This window comes from Astatotilapia calliptera, chromosome 14 (assembly GCF_964374335.1).
Source record: "Astatotilapia calliptera chromosome 14, fAstCal68.1, whole genome shotgun sequence".
NCBI classification, from domain to species: Eukaryota; Metazoa; Chordata; class Actinopteri; order Cichliformes; family Cichlidae; genus Astatotilapia; species Astatotilapia calliptera.
Window position 1 is genome coordinate 4190565 of NC_137435.1, and position 17761 is coordinate 4208325.

Here is a 17761-nt window from a genome sequence, read left to right on the forward strand (position 1 = left end):
GACACACACCCATCCACTGCAGGCAGCATGGACATTACATCAGTGTGGCTCGTCTCAGTCACGTTTGTCCAAAGAATGAGACGGCAGGGCGTATGTGCTTTTCATGAGTCTGTGTTCTGTATCAGTGAAGTTGTAGTTTACTCTACAGTCTCATGTAAACTGGAAAAAGTACAGAACTGGCAGGACATAATGTGCTGCTGTGTCTGCAGACGAGGCCCATTTGGCAAAAGATATTTTTCATGTTTGTGTAGAAGCTCAAGTTTGACAACAGTTTGAGTCTTTAAATCATCTTTGAAGACAAGTACTAATAATTTACATGTTTTGCTTGAATTAATGTTATTTCTTATGATGGCCAGACAACCACATATGGAAAAGAAATAGAAAAAACTTATAAAGACTTGCATCAGATGTGGCCTACTTCATATAGTGAATCATATAAGGCTTATATGATTTACTCATGAAAGTGGCCACTTTCATATATTTCTTTAGTAAGTATTCAAAACATACAAGTTTCATTTCAATAATTTTTCAAAGAATGTTATATCTGTTTTCACTCTTGTATGCTTTCATACAAGTTTCACACAAGACAGATACAAACTTTATAAGATTTATATATAACTTTTCCATATGAGACTGCCTGATTCTAACTTCCCCTCAACTGAAAAAGCACAGAAAAGATGCTCTCTATAAATATAATGGTTTCTTCTAAACCTGCAGACCTCCTTAAAGCACCTTAAATCAAGTTATTTTGCTAATTTTCTGCTCTGAGTTTTTATTTTTTGACTCTTCTAAAGTAGCTTTGCATGATTCACAGTTCAAAATAATAATTTCTATGCATTTTTAAGGCTCTCAGTTTATTCTGTCTGAAACAAGCTTCCCTCCTTCTCCCTTTAAGACAGTTTTGTTCTGACTGGTTGCTTCTTGTAAACAGAAGCTTTGAGTGGGGTGTCAGTGTGAAAACTTGAAAACTGTATGTCTGAGATTACTATAGTATTAACACTGTGCAGAATGAAGTGTGTGGCTCAAAGAGTTTTATATCCTGGTTGGTCACACGAGCTTCCCGGTGCTGTTCAGTGGGTCATGTCCCCATTTGCTGTCTGGTTAGTTGACCTGGGGGCTTCATTGATCTCTGAATGACTTCTATATAAAGCTGTTAATGTGAGACTGGGGGTTGCCGTGGGGGGAATACTGCCCTGAAACATGGTTACAGGGCCTATTTGAGCCTGTCCCAGCTCACACTGGGCAACAGGCCAGTGTGAGCCTGGTTTGAGGAATTGTTGGTTTTGGTATTTAAATGGGAAGCTCAGATTATCAGCAGGTAGATCCACATATTTGATTTTGGGAGTTTTTTGAGCAGCTGCCAAGTTATTTGTGTTTCACTTGTTAGGCAGATGTATAACCCACTGCAGTAAGGAGTCACTGCCTGGGTGGGGTCTTTCTCTGTGGAGTTCTGTACATGTCCATGTGCCTGCATAGGTTTCCTGTGGGTACTCCAGTTTCTTCCATTAGCCCAAATAAATGCTTGTTAGGTGAACTGAAGAAGCGGAGCTAAAAGGACAAACTCAAGGAAGAAATCTGTCTCATCTTATAGTTCTTTAAAAACATTTTCATAGCTTCACATTAACATTAACATTAACAGTCATTTAACAGTCACAAAGAAAATGAGTCTCCCAACACTTTCAGAATCACCATGATGAGACATTGGAATAGATGCATCAGATAACTTCATTATACTGTGTTACAGAGATGCAGGAAATATTCAGATTCATGGAGAAATAGAAATGCAATGCAAATGCTGAAATTGGCTGCAAAATGTCTTTAAAATCGCTCTAAAAATTTGCTTAAAGAAAAAATGTTTATGTTAGTCGATGCATATGAGAAATAATATTTACTAAACTTTGTTTGTAGTCGTGTAATTAGATTTCTGTTCAAGTAACAAACTCATCTCTCTGATCTCAGGGCTGTTTCCATAAGCTCATCAGTTACCATCCAAACCTACAGCAAGTGTTCAGCACTGTAACATACAGCTGTTTGTCAGAAATAACAGCAGTAAAGGAAACATGGAAAAGAAAATGAAGGGAAAGAGAGAGAAAGAGAAAGAGAGCGGCACACAACAAGAAATATAAACTAAGAGACAGACAGACACCAAACAGATCCTCTGTGTTAAATAATTCAGCATGTGGTCTCTCTCTCTGTGTGTGTGTGTGTGTGTGTGTGTGTGTGTGTGTGTGTGTCTGTGTGTGTGTGTGTGTGTGTGTGTGTGTGTGTGTGTGTGTGTGTGACAGATGCTTGGTGGTGTAATGTTCAGGTGGCTCAGTTGGCTAGACGGAGTAGTTACTTAATTAAAGTGACTTATATGTAACGCACACTCAAACAGCTATTCATGGTGACACACTCACCCCTGAGTCAGAGCTCACGTCTCATGCTGAACACGGCTGGCATTCTTCTGTAGTTGGAGAGGAAGAAGATAAACAAACCAATAATAAAACCGTCAAAAACAATAATAATGGCCGACAGGATGTTTTAGAGTTGAAGCTAATTAAATTTTCCACCCATCCACTCAAAACTAAAAAAGTCTGGGTCAGTGGGTCATTTAAGACAGATTATTATTCATATCAAAGTTTATGCCAGTCCGTTCAGATATTTTATTTGTACAAGCCTCTGGACAGCAAAAACATTTTGATCCCACATACTGATGCAGTGCAGTGATGAAGCAGTCAGCAGCGTTGCCTCACATTGAGAAAGGTCTGGCTCTAATCTGACATTTATTTATTTGCAAAGACGTTGTTCTCTGGAGTAAGTCTGGAACAGTAAGTCATTTCATTTTCACCAAATTTAGATGCAAAGAGACATTTTTTCCTACAACTCAAAAGCTACTTTTTACCTTTAACATTATAGACAAATCTCAAAGAGATCTCATCAGATCTCTTTTCAACGAGTTTCTTTGTGGTTGGGCAAGTTTCACTCGTCATTTATTTATGTGCAAACTTTTAATCCGTTTTGGTTTGGCCTATTATGTCACAGCCGGGCGACAAAGGCTGTCCCAATTAGGAGGCTGCTCCAAATGCGGCCGACCCATTCTTCATTTCGCCGAATTTCAGGGGGGGTTGGGTGTATCCTCCGTGGCCCAACCTATCCCAGAATTCATAGCGTGGTCCAGCAAATTCCAGTTTCCAACAATGGCGGCAAATACTTAGTTTTAATATTACTCTTATTACTATTTTCAATACTTTTTTATTTAAATCATTATTTATAATATTTTTATAATAATATAAAAATACTTTTAAAATGCAGCAATGGCGGAGGAGCACGACTAAAGAGTTTGAAATATTACTCTTTCTGGGTCACAAAATAAACTTTTAAGATATTTTCAAGAAAGTAGGTTTGTAAACTTCAAATATCTGCTTGATTTATCAAGACATCACATATTACATGTTACCCACCAGCTCGATAGCTGACTGGGTGGTCAAGGCTCACTCGAGCCGGCGAGAACACTGGACTCCCAGCACATTGTTTTCAGACCTGCGCAGTCCTTCGCTACTCAGGTTAAACATGATATATAAATCACTTAGATAACTTAAAAATGCTAGTTTGGCTTTTTTCAGTGTTTCATTTGTTCCTGAGTAAATCGGTTTGGCTGAGATTAAAGTTATAGTTTTCACACATCTGAATAAACGTCAAACAGAAAACTGATTAAACAGAAGTGTGAGATGGTCGAGAATTTACTCACGTCCTGATATATTTTAGTGAGCAAGGAGCAGACAGCTGAGTTTAACTCCACCGAGACAGCTGGTGATACAAATCTCAGCCTCACACTTCCAGCCTTCTCGGTCTTCGAAGGACAAGCCCCACATAGACGCCGAAGGCTGGGTCCTCCGAAGGATGCAGCCCCTGAATTGGGACACAGCCAAGGCTAGACACACAGACATGGAGTATGACTGGTTAGGGGAACAGACGGAACAAACACGGAAACAAGAGTAACTAAACATGAAACACAGGAGGCACAGAAACCAAGAGACTAGAAATTCTAAATAATAATGAAAGCAAAGACTATTAATAATTCAAAAACACTGGGTCACCGACTCAGGACCATGACAGCATCTGAAATGACCAAATTCTACCCTCCTCTCAAATTTAAGCTGAAAGTGAAAGGCCATTATTTTACTTATGTGATGCATCCTGTGGTGACTACAGCGTATTTATGACAGTAGGAGCCTGCAGTGGGCTTATCTAGGCAGAAATCCAACACCATAGGACACACCTGAGGAGGAAGTGACACCTGGTTGCCATGGGCAGCAGGGGATGGGTTAACAAAATGTGATGTAGAGAGTCTGGGAGAGAGCGAGAGAGCAGGAGGATTGTTGGTCCCAAAATGTTACAGTGGAAACTTACTGCACATTTTCAAATTGATTTCTTTATTGAAGTTTTTACATCCAGCAAGGTCAGAAAACAGGACCCTGGTCTGGGCAGAGCTGTTTGACTGTAAGAGGACTGATACTCGACCTGTTTTTCTTGGAATTATTTTTCCCCACGACCCCAACTTTTTTTTTTTTTTTAGATAAACCCGGTGAAGACAAACAGAGGTGATGTGTGCCTGTGATCTGGGAGGAATTTCGTTTGTTAAACATTGAAGATTTTGGAGAATTTTGCAAGAAACTAAAATTCAATGAACATCTGAACAATTTCGAAACATTTCCTCTCATACGTGTGGGTATCGCCTCTAGACCGTTACCTCTGGATATAACTGTGAGCGTGCTTGTAAGTAAGTTTTCACTGTGCACGTGAAGATGTTCAAGCGTCGGGATTATGTGGAACTTTATGAGAAGGATCAGGCCAAATGGGCGCTGATACGCAACGTCAACACTGTGATGAAACACAGCACTCTGCTGCCGGTATGCTGACACTGCTTGTGTCTTAAGTCTCATGAGTCATAATTACATGGCTTTTATCTGTAGCATTTGTGTTGCTCCCTGCTTTGTTATTTACGTGTGCCTTTTTTCTTATACACGAGAAGAATGCTGATGTAATACTGCAGAACTGTGTGTTAAAATAATTATGCATGGTTTTCTGTTCTGGGTCACTTTTGACTCATGGGTCATCTGAAGAGATCATGTGTGTTTACGTTTTTAACATGGCTGTTTATGTGTGTATACTTCTTTTACTCATGCTTCCCATTTTAGCTTCTCTTCATTCTCTCCCTGTTCAATCCAGAATTTAATTTAGAATCCCCTGCTCATGTACAAAGAGCTGCATTTTAAGCCCCCATCAATAGTATCTTAAAGACCTCATAGTGTTGTACACTGCTCAACACACTAAGGGAATAATTGTCAGTCAGAGTAAGCTTCAGTTAAACTTCGTGAGCATTGAGCTGGTCAGTTAAGGGGACTGTTAATGCTGAAAGACAACAATGACACACCCCCCAAAACAGGAACAACTTTACAGGTGGACACCCCCCCCCCCCCCCCCGAACCCTACAGAGGTAGCACAGGTATTCCAGCTCCTCCTGGATGGCACATCATTATTGCCGCTCCCAGTAGGTTAGCTGCGTCACTCAGCACAGTCTCAAGTGCATGGAGGAGATTCCAGGAGACAGGGACCGCAGAAGGTCCTCAAGCCATCAGCGGGACCAGTATAAGGTCCTTTGTGACAGGAAGAAAAGGATGAGCACTGGCAGAGCTACAGGCCATTTGTGTGAATGTCTCTGACCACGCAATCAGAAACAAAAGTCATGAGACCTGAGGGCCCATCGTCCTGTAGTGGGCTCTGTGCTCACTGCTCAACACCGTGAAGCCCGCCTGGCATTTTCCATAGAATACCAGTATTGGTAGGTCAACCACTGGAGTCCTGTGCTTTTCACAGATGACAGCAGGGTCATCCTGAGCACGTGTGACAGACATGAAAGGGTCTGGAGAAGCTGTGGAGAACATTAAGATAGCTGTAAAATCATTCAGCACGACTGGTTTGGTATTGGGTCAGTGATGGTCTGGGGAGGCATATCCATGGACGGACACACAGACACTACACGCTAGGCAATATCACCGTGACTGCCATCAGGTATCAGGATGAAGTCCCTGGACTTACTGTCAGACCCTACGCTGCTGTAGTGGGTCCCAGGTTCCTCCTGGTGCACGATACGCCTCATGTGGTGAGAGTATGCCGGCAGCACATGGAGGATGGAGGATCTGATACCACTGAGGAGGAGCCACGCTCAGCTGACTTATATCCAGCTGAGTGAGACGTTATGTTTTGGTCCATCCAACTCTGCCAGGTTGCACCTCAGACTGTCCAGCAGCTCAGCGATGCCCTGATCTGAGGTCAAGATCTGGGAGGAGATCCCAGGACACCATCTATTGTCTCATTAGGAACAGGCCCCGATGTTATCAGGCATGCAAGCTTCTGTAGGCCGTACAAACTACTGAGTACCATTTTAAATGGCTGCAATGAATTTTTGTGAAATTTTAGATTACTGGCTTAACATAAAATCTTTATGTAAATTGGATTAAACCTAAAAACTGGGTCTAGTGGTAACCTACTAGAAACGTCTGGAACTGATTAAAGGTCAGACAGAAACCCTCAAAGCAAAGCAAGGATTGTCAGTCTGCTGCAGGTACTGTATTAAAAGCCAGTCGAGTGTAGAGTAAAGGTATATAAGACACATTATTAAAGAGAAACAGTTCTCAAAGAAACCATAATTTAATTTCACGTACAGAAGCCTGTAACACAGAGATGAAGGTAGAAGTTCTAACTTCTAGGGGGAAAAGCTTTATTTGGCTTTATTTTGGGCCGAAGTCAGCAGATTTTTTTAAACTGTATTATTCGATTTTACTTTTCATTTTATAAATGCAGGTTTTCTGTCTTCATAGCCTTTAAAATAAAAGTTTCAAAGACATTTAAGGATTGCTGCTGTGTGGCAAGATTTGTTTCGAAAGGCTTTGAGGAATTATTTAACCTACAGTCTGATTTCTTCAGACCACGAGCTGGTTCTAAGTTTTGATGAAAAATATTGTTTTTCATGATGAGTTCACATATTAACTCACTTTTCTGTCAATGCTGCTTCACGGTTTCTTTCTGCTTCTGGCTGATTTCTCATGTGATCTGACATTGCTGTTACTCTGACCTTGATACTTACTCTGTTACTCTGACGCTGAATGATTTAACTCCCAAAATCCTAACATCCTGATTTCGGTTTGACTGTCTGACTTCCTTTCAGGGCGACTATGTCTGGTTGGACCTGAAGACTGGTCGGGAGTTTGAGGTGCCGATCGGCGCAGTGGTCAAACTCTGTGACTCCGGACAGATCCAAGTGGTGGACGATGAAGGAAATGTAAGCACTTACATACAAATAAAACTTGTTTTTTAAAGAACATGTCACAGACACCATGTGACCGTTGAGATCATTAAAAACGTTTTTGTTTTTTTTGTTTAGGATCAAAAATGTCCTGAATTTCCAATGTGCTTTCTCAACTTAACTTCCCATCCTCCTTCAGGAGCACTGGATCTCCCCCCAAAATGCCACCAACATCAAGCCAATGCATCCCACCTCCATCCACGGGGTGGAAGACATGATTCGCTTGGGAGACCTCAATGAAGCTGGTATCCTCCGTAACCTGCTCATCAGATACAGAGAAAAACTCATATATGTGAGTATTACTGCAGCGATTACTGCAGGGCTGAGCCTACTGAATCTAGTTTACCCTGGACAGGCTCCCAGTTCCTCACCATTATGGCCACTCTTCACAATTACACTACACTTACAACTTGACTCAAACTGTGGCAGGAAGTAGTGTTTGATATATTAGAAATTGTCATCAGTACTTGGAACCAAGGAGTGACTGAACAGGCTCAGGCAGAAGCAATGCTTAAATATGAAAAGCCTAATTCTGCTCATTAAAGAAACTCTACCAACAACTATGTAGAGTACAAACTAAATCATTCACACTTGTAACCCTCATCCTGCTGGATGGATGGAACTCCAACAATAGAAATAACTTCATTATTTAATCCCTTTAATACTGTTTAAAAAGATTTTTCTACACAGAGTAACAAATATTTGCTCTTCTGCACTAAAACAAAATTTTATATAAAGTCTTTTCTTAATTTTTTATTTGATTATTTATCCCCTCATCCCCAATGGGTTGCAGCAGATGCCCCTCACTGAGCCTGGTTCTGCTGGAAGTTATTTCCTGTTAAAAGAGAGTTTTTTCTTCCCACTGTCGTCAAGCGCTCGCTCATAGAGGTTTATCTGACTGGGGTTACTCTGTATTATTGCAGCGTTTTGACTTTACAACATAAAGTGTCTTAAGGCAACTGTCGTTGTGATTTAAAGTTTAAGGCTTTAAAAGGCTTTAAAGTTGAATACAAACCTCATTTTTATATAGAATTTGCTATATCTCATTTATTTTGACCCTACTGCTATATGTTCTGTCTGTTTAAGCAGCTTTTTAACACTTTATTCGTCACCTTACTCTTTTAACTCTCTGTCACTTTTTTCTCACTCCTCTCCTGTCATCATAATACCTTCCTTGCTTTATTTTCTCATTACCTCTGTTTGTTACCCTCCTTTATTTGTTCCTGTTTCTACTGAAGACAAACTGTGGTGGCAGGGTAAGTCAGCCCCTGAAACCCAAGCATAGACAAAGGCTAAAAAATATACAAGGATATGCACCCACTGCATGGATTTAATGCACGCTGCATGGCCTCGATCACAGTATACAGCGTGTTTGCTGCACGTTTCAGTAGACATCATGTATTTGATGGGACTTCTTTTCTTATATGCACTATGGATGGATGTGTCATGTTGGCGCAGGGACTATAGTAACTCACTTTGGCTTAACAGTAACCAAACTGAGAGCTGCACCATGTTTCCAACATGGCTTTCTGTTCTCTTATGGCGAACAATGATACGTTCTCATTGTCATCCTTCAACATCTGAGCTACTCGACCTGTGTCAGCTCATGTACCCGCTAACCGGCACCGGCTTGTTGCTCGATCCTTTTGGCAACAGACAGCCGCATGACATTTTTTTGTAATATTTCTGACGTTGTATTGTGGACATTTTACTAAAGGATCTTCGGCTGGCTTCTTTGATAATTTCTCAAATTTAACTGAAAGACTTTAATCTGATATTGACAGGTGCTTTAATCCTTAAACATGAAACATAAAATGCTGACCTGTTCATGGCTGTTCAGTTTTAAGATGTGTTTTTGAACTATTTGTTAGCTTCTTATTACACTTTGCCTTGCTCTGGTTTGGACCCAGGAACTGTCTTTTGACAGTCCTTGGAGGAATTTTCCAAGTATAGCATGTTGAGGAGAAGATGATGTCTGTAGGATTTGTAGTTACTCAGTACTTATCTTCTTTTACACATCAGCTACCAGCAGTGTGAGTCCAAAACATCAACACCTGGGTGACCTAAAAAAAACATAATTTGGTTCATCCTCGTTTTTTCTGTACAGACGTACACAGGCTCCATCCTTGTGGCTGTCAATCCTTACCAGCCGCTGCCCATCTACACGGCTGACCAGATCCGCCTCTACACCAACAAGAAGATCGGTGAAATGCCACCTCATATATTTGCCATTGCTGACAACTGTTACTTCAACATGCAGAGGAACAACCGCGACCAGTGCTGTATCATCAGGTTAGGAAAAGTTCAGACTGCAGGTGGCTCAAATACAAACCAGCAATCATACAGCAAGGATGTGAGTTTTAACCATGCAGACCAAAAGGTTTGTCAGTCAGTCAGATATCTAATATCTAATCTTTTTTATTTTCTATCAAATTATTAAAATTTGTGATTAAAAGAAGAAAAAACAAGAAAAATAAGAAACTGATAAAAATGTAGGTGCTGAAGATCTCGTAGAATCATCAGAAACTTTAAAATGATAAACAACCTCTTGGTCTTTCTTAAACATGATCACATTTTCTCGCTGTTGTTTTGGTTTGATAGTGGTGAATCTGGAGCAGGAAAAACAGAAAGCACCAAACTGATCCTTCAGTTTCTGGCGGCCATCAGTGGTCAACACTCCTGGATAGAGCAGCAGGTCCTGGAGGCAAACCCTATACTAGAAGGTAACACACACACACACACACACACACACACACACACACACACACACACACACACACACACACACACACACACACACACACACACACACACAGAGAGAGAGAGAGAGAGAGAAAAGTGATCTTTAACTCATTATCTGGAAGAAAATCTCTATGAAGTAGACAAACTCACAGATGATGTTGTGGATTCACTTTAGCATTTACGTTTAATCTCTCACAGTTGTAACAGAGACATGTTAGTTCAGTAATCTTGCAGCTGAAGGTTTTACAACATCAACACCCGGCAGCACAGACTGAGACTGTGCTGACTACCAAAGTTATTTTTAAACATGTACATTACTTCATTAAAAAATATTCTTCATTAATACAATTTTAAGCTTTACCTGAAAGTTAAAGCTTCAGATAAGATTTACTGGATGTATTATAACAAAATTCAAAATGATCAGAAGAGCAAAACACTGTAAGATAGAGGTCTGCAGTAGTGCAGTGACAGGACAGGTCACATGAAACATCTACCTCCATTTAATTGTTAATTAAATCAGCAGGAATTACTTATAAGATGAAACCAAATTAGCAAGATTAATACGTCGTTCAACATCTTTGGTCAATTCTTTGCCAGTTAGCCATTCATTGTGATCAAAAATCAACTCTATTTGGCATAAATGTTGGGCAAAATGATAAAATGTGACCCCGTGATTCTTTGTGCATAAGCCAATCTACTTTATAGCCGTCATGATAAAAGCAGGCAACCTATTACGTATGTGCAGTGCACTGTGAGTGCAAAGCAGGCGTCATTTACACTTCAATCCAGCATTGCGTGAATGTCTCACCTGAGAGAAAGACGATCGTGAAACAACACACCACGCTACATGCTCACATGTCTGAGTCTCCTCTCATATTTCAGTGAATCTACTGAAAACACACAGTGAAAACATTTACAGCCAAGAAAGAAGATAATTCCTAAAGAGTCTCCATTAAGATTCCCAGTGGGCAATCAGACCTTGACAGAAATGTCTTTTGCATTGTTGGTGTTTTCTGTTTTTCTTCCAGCCTTTGGAAACGCAAAAACGATCCGCAATGACAACTCATCTCGTTTTGGGAAATACATTGACATCCATTTCAACAAGCGAGGAGCCATAGAAGGAGCCAAGATAGAGCAGTACCTGCTGGAGAAATCCCGAGTCTGTCGACAGGTAAGTCCGAAGCTGATCAGCTCAAAGTTAAACTCCTGAGCATTTTCTCAGTAACTAACTGTGACATAAAAAACGTCATTCTGTTTATCATCTTGACTTAAAGTAAAACAAAATAGCCAAAAGTCAGTTCTATCTTATGATGAATTAATCCCTGCAGTCTGCAAAGCCTTACCTTATCTTTTATAATATGTAGTGGTGTAACACTGATTTGACTTTTCTCCTCTCTCTACAGGCCTACGATGAGAGAAACTACCACATCTTCTACTGTATGCTGAAGGGAATGACTGTCGATGAGAAGAAGAAACTGGGGCTGAGCAAAGCCACAGACTACACCTACCTGACCATCGTGAGTTACTGTCTCACGCTGCGTAATTGGCTGATCAGTCGCCTTATCGGTCAAGAGGAGCTTTGATCTTTACAGCTGTTGAATAGTCTCTTATTAGGGGATCGTGCCAATCAGGAAAACAGAGATTATATCAAATAAAAATAGGATTAAAAAAAAGTAAATAAAATATGAAAAGACAAAGACTTTGTTCTGATCCCCATCCATCCCTCCGTCTCTTTGCAGGGTAACTGTACCGTTTGTGATGGCCGAAACGATATGAAGGAGTACTCCAACATCCGCTCTGCAATGAAGGTACTAACGTGTGTGCTGCTTTACCTAAAGTTAATATTGTGTATTCAACTATTTAAATATCACCAACATACTGTTTTTATCATCTTATATTTGAAAGACACTGAAAGGTAATGATTGTTGCTTGGGTCTGTTTGCTCAGGTGCTGATGTTCACTGACAAGGAGAACTGGGAGATTTCTAAGCTGCTGGCTGCTATACTGCACATGGGAAACCTGAGATACGAGGGTAACGTGAAAAATATTACCAGAAAAGGAATTTACTGTTTACTCGTCCGCTGTGTTTAGCTTCCTGTAGCCATGTTTCCTTGTGAGTATTGTTCTTAGTGTCCAGTCCTTGCAGTCCACACAAGTACAGACATAATTAACACCTCATAAAAAATATCTGTGATTTTAATTTTATTTATAAAGAAAACTTCTTTAGACACTCTGTTGATCTTTGACCTTTCAGCACGCACCTATGACAACCTTGATGCCTGTGAGGTGGTGCGGAGCCCTCATCTCACTACTTCTGCCACACTATTAGAGGTGACACACACACACACACCTTTTCATCCTCTTTCATCCTGTTTTGCTTTTCTTGCCCCTCCTTCTTTTGATTAGATGCCCCTCATACACAGATGGATGGGCAACAAGTGGGCGGGACTTCTATATTCACACCCATAGTTTTGTACCTACGTCCACTGCCTTCATTATTTAAAAACTCTGGTGAAGTTTAATATGATCATCCACCACTGTGACAGTATATATATGATAGAAAATAAATAAGCAGTTTCACCCTAATTTAAAGATCCCATTGTGCTCAGACACATTATCCACCCACCCTTCTTTCTTTTAGTCTAATCTAGCAGTGTCACTGTTCAGTGACACTCAAATCAAACCTCCATTCAGGTGTTAATAAAAGCAGTTTTACGCTATTATTTCACAGTACTTCAAAACCGTAAATTTGATTGGATGTTTTGGAGATTCATTGAGGAGCTCCTGTGTTTATGTGTCTCTGTGTGTTAAGGTGGACGTTAAGGATCTGATGAACTGTCTGACCAGCCGAACACTCATCACCAGAGGAGAGACGGTCTCCACCCCTCTCAGCATGGAACAAGCTCTGGATGTACGGGACGCTTTTGTTAAGGTACAGCTCATAATTATCACACTTTATTCATTTAAGTTAATGAACTAAAGGGGTTAAAAGCCCCACGTAGCAGAGATGATAAAAGAGAATAAGTTGAGATTGTCCAACACAGACTCTGGTGTGAACCTTTTCATTGTATTTCCTTTCCTTTAACACATTTTCAGAGCCATTCAAACACTTTAAGTATCTTACATCCTGCCATGTTTCATTTCGACCTGCAGGTTTGCAGAATAATGGTTTTCTTCACTGCCTCTTCCAACACATTTTTGCATTTCCACCAAGAAGTGGAATGAGACTGAGACAGTGATCAACACGCACATAATATCTCTACTAGAGATCAAATCCCTCATTGGGGACCTTTAATGTGTTGGACTGTGACTTTGTCTGTGTGTGCGCGCAGGGTATTTACGGTCGCTTGTTTGTGTGGATCGTGGAAAAGATCAATGCAGCCATTTATAAGCCTCCGTCATCTCAGCCCAAAGCGCTCAGACGCTCCATCGGACTCCTGGACATCTTTGGCTTTGAAAACTTCACAGTAAACAGGTACATTACACACTAACTCTCACATAGTGATGCTGTCCACCCTACCCACTAAATCTTTGTTCTGAGGGGTTTCCAAAGCCAGCTACAAATCATTTGTGAGTGAAGTGTAACGTCCACAGAGGCATTCATATGTACCCTTTGCCCTCCTGGTCTTCAGGTGAGGTGCTCACTAATAGCTTTAAATATCACCGCCCACACCCATGTGACCTGCCTCTAAATGATCACCATGAATGCATGAAAAATAACACAACACATGTATTGTGTTATAGCTAATGAGAGATGCTAACAAGTACTTTCTGTTGAAACTGGCACATATTTTATACCCTGTGTGGTTTTTATTAAATACCTAATTTAAAAAGTTTGTTCTTATGCCTGTGGCATTGTTTATGTATTTATTTTGTGAAACCCACTGGCATCACTACATATTGAGTTTAACTGAACTATTCTGTCAGCATTGTCAGCTTTTCCGTCACTTCTCGTCCTCGTTCCTGCAGCTTCGAGCAGCTGTGCATAAACTTTGCCAACGAGAACCTGCAGCAGTTCTTCGTGCGTCATGTGTTCAAGCTAGAGCAGGAGGAGTACAACCTGGAGAACATCAACTGGCAGCACATTGAGTTCACAGACAACCAGGACGCTCTGGACATGATCGCCATCAAACCCATGAACATCATCTCACTCATCGACGAGGAGAGCAAATTTCCGAAGGTATGCGCTCCCATATTTGTCTCACCTGGTCTTTGATTCCCCAAAGTTCAGCTCTGTAATGATGACGGTATACGTGCACCAGCAGTGGAGCATTTAGCAACCAAAGAACCAGAAATTCTCTGCAGGAGCTGAAGGACACCAGAAGCATTTAAAAAAAGAGTTGCTACACAACTGTTGTACAGCTCTCGGGACAAGAGAAGCAGAAACACTGTGCTCCTTACAAACTGAGCAGAAACATGGCTACTGTGACAGCTTCTATTGGTTCATGGAGTCTGCGTTTTGAAGAATGTAAGGAAACCTGGCAATCAAGTGTGGCATGAAGCGGACTGGACACCTTAAGCTCCTCCCACAGGAACCAACCATGTATGCGGTTCTCAGTTCACTCACACAGGTGACATTTTCTATAGAAGAGTTCCCACACATAAAACACAAACACAAAAGTTCATGATGTCCTAATTGTTGTCAACCAGACCGACCTTCCAATAGACCTAATTTCCATCAACTTGTCAAATTTCAAAATCCACCTAATATCAAAAGATTTGGAAATCTCCCGTTTCCTGTTTGACTTCCTGGATCTGTAACATAGTGGTGACATGGAGCCTACAACTACTGTCAGTAAAATTAATATAGATTAATAGAGGAATAGATTTTAATGTTGGCCCAAATGAGTTATTTATATTGTATGAAAATGATGACGACATGGATGCTGGGGAACTTTACCACCACATATTAGGACACATTTGTTTAACTTGGCTAAGACTTGGAGGAGATCAGTGAAAAAATGGCGCACAAAACACTGGCTTTACATTCACAGATGGAGCAACACTGTATTTTGCCTTCTTGATGTAACAGAATAATGAAAATTGAGTCTGTTGAATGGTTATCTGTCAGATATTTCCATTAAACACAGCAAACTGCACACTTGGCAGTTAAAATAACAATAGATCTGTATGTTTTTTTAACAAGAATCATCCACTTTACAGCTCATATAAACGGGGAAACTATCCATAGAAACTAAAAACCTTTTGTTTTTTACCAGGTTTTAAACTTGTTTTTAAATGTAAAGCGTCCTGAGGCATAGCAGCCTAAGCAGCACTGAATCACAGCATGCTGGACACTGTTTTCACTACAACTCCAACAAACAGTGTGTGGAAGATTTTAGTCAATAAGGTGTCAGCAGCTTGTTCACAGCTTGTTTCTGCTGCCGCCATGTGGCCTAAAGACTCGAAGCCTTGTTTTTTAAACTAAACTCTCACATTTTCCTGCCTGTCTCCTGCAGGGCACAGACACCACCATGCTCAACAAGCTGAACTTTCAGCATAAACTCAACACAAACTACATCCCTCCAAAGAACAACTATGAGACTCAGTTTGGCATCCAACACTTTGCTGGAGTGGTTTACTATGAAACAAGAGGTCAGAGTCACTTCACACACACCACATCACTAAAAGATGCAGTTACTACAAGTTTCCCGTTGTTTGAATGTACAGTAAAAGAGATTTTATGAAGCCAGTCAGGATGGTTTTCTGATCTCTGGCTAAATAAAACTTTAAATTCTTTGACCAAAGTTTCACCTAATGAGCTCAGTGTATGTACAAGTATCGCACCTGACCATGTTTTTCTAGTCTATGTCAAAGTGAGAGCGCACAGCTCTGGCTGTGGGCATCAAAGCTCCACCAACCTGCTCTTTAAACCTTCTGTTTATGACTTTAGTGGTTCATATTCAAAGGTCAAATTCATGCAGAGTCACACGAGTCACTGGTTTAAACCTGAAACTGATGCGGGATGGATGTTTGCTCGAAATCGTGTGCAGTGGTGGGCTTTGTATGTTTGCTGCCTGTAGCCGCGTGTCTTGATCTTTATCCCATTAGCCGGAGTGTGTATTTAAAACATGCTGAAATAGAAATAACAGCATGGAAGCACCACTTCCACTTAAAAATGTTTTACTAAGTCAGAGCTGAAAACATTTCTTCAAACCTATTACTGAAACTTATAACTGGAAGTTTCTTCACTGGATTTGGGCCCAAATTACACATTTCTATAGATCCACATGTCAGTTCTCAGGAAATCATAAATTTAATCTTTTATGTCTTTTTCATGAATGTTTTTATGTCAGATCTTGTACAATTATTATAATTTTTTTAAACTCCTTTAAACTTCTACAAATACATCGTAATCACCACTGACAAATAAATGTCGTAAAGTCAAATTAGCAATGTTTAAACCTTTGATGTTTCCAAGATGTTGACTTGTGTGTCCTGCAGGTTTCCTGGAGAAGAACAGGGACACTTTGTATGGCGACATCATTCAGCTGGTTCACTCCTCCAAAAACAAGTTCATCAAACAAATCTTCCAGGCTGACGTAGCTATGGTAACACACACACACACACACACACACACACACACACACACACACACACACACACACACACACACACACACACACACACACACACACACACACAACATGTATTAAGGAAATTAACTAGAAGACCATTGTCAGGCCTGTGTGACCACACCAGAACTATCACCAACCAGGCCCTGAACTGGAACTTAATCTAAACACTTGATTGGTGGATGCTGAGTGAGGAAGCATTACAGCAGGTTGTGTTTCTCTGTGTTTGTTAGTGTAACAATTTGCAGAATTAATAACTTACTAACTTGTTCAAAGCAGATCCTGCTTATTTCTGTCATACTGTTACTCTGGTGAAAAGCATAAAACATGACTAGAGTTTCAAATAAACAGGCCCTGGTGTCTTATACTAGGCACATGGGCCCCACCCACCTGCTTTTTGTAAGGGTCAACCAATGAGAAGAAGGCAGCCATAATCAAGACCCACTATATCAAAAATAAGGATTTGTTTGAGCTATGAGAACCCAAGGATGGAAATAAACCGAAGACGTCCACTTTAGGATTTGTGTTACTAAATTTACATTTACTTTTCAGATCAGATGTAGACAGTATTTAGATGCTGTGGGAAAACCACAAACCTGGCAACTCTGATAACAGCGAGTGTGCTCTCTGGGTCCCTGAATGCTGTACCCCATCTAGGAACCTCCTGACTGAGTGACACATTAATTTGAGAACTGCAGAAAGTTTTTCTGAGTTGTTCTTCTCCTGCATGCTGTTGTTTACTTGCATGTTTCTCTTTGAAGTCCAGCCCAAAATAACATGTCTGACTTCTTTGTCTTCCCTCCCTGTGTGTCTCTTTGTTTGCATTTGCATGTCTGTGTGCTGCTTCTGCCAGTTTCTGTGTGGTTACGCTCCTGTTAGTTCAGCCACAGCTCCCTCCAAGGTAAAAATGAGAAATCAAACATCCCAGCGCTGCATTTTCATCCTCTTCATTTTACCATCTTCTTCCATTTCATTGATTCCTCTCTGACTTCAAACATGGTCTGAACATCCCATAGCTCACATACTTTTGTCATAGCTGAATGAGATTCAACCAAAAGGCTGATGAATACAACTCCATGTCAACTATGGTGGTTAT

At 40.6% G+C, this 17761-nt stretch overlaps 1 protein-coding gene across 2 annotated transcripts in view; it reads left to right on the forward strand.

Moving 5' to 3' along the window:
• The window catches only part of myo7aa (myosin VIIAa), a 59311-nt gene that overhangs the window by 11028 nt on the left and 30522 nt on the right, over positions 1 to 17761 (forward strand). The window contains exons 3-17 of one of the 2 annotated variants that reach the window (XM_080289347.1): positions 7211 to 7324; positions 7488 to 7640; positions 9456 to 9640; positions 9950 to 10071; positions 11119 to 11261; positions 11494 to 11607; positions 11830 to 11898; positions 12038 to 12122; positions 12345 to 12421; positions 12903 to 13022; positions 13423 to 13565; positions 14060 to 14270; positions 15550 to 15685; positions 16535 to 16641; positions 17519 to 17566. In XM_080289347.1, the coding sequence (XP_080145473.1) occupies positions 7211 to 7324; positions 7488 to 7640; positions 9456 to 9640; positions 9950 to 10071; positions 11119 to 11261; positions 11494 to 11607; positions 11830 to 11898; positions 12038 to 12122; positions 12345 to 12421; positions 12903 to 13022; positions 13423 to 13565; positions 14060 to 14270; positions 15550 to 15685; positions 16535 to 16641; positions 17519 to 17566 (1827 nt within the window). The remainder of the gene's footprint in view (positions 1 to 7210; positions 7325 to 7487; positions 7641 to 9455; positions 9641 to 9949; positions 10072 to 11118; positions 11262 to 11493; positions 11608 to 11829; positions 11899 to 12037; positions 12123 to 12344; positions 12422 to 12902; positions 13023 to 13422; positions 13566 to 14059; positions 14271 to 15549; positions 15686 to 16534; positions 16642 to 17518; positions 17567 to 17761) is intronic. The other variant, XM_080289348.1, reaches the window with a different exon arrangement.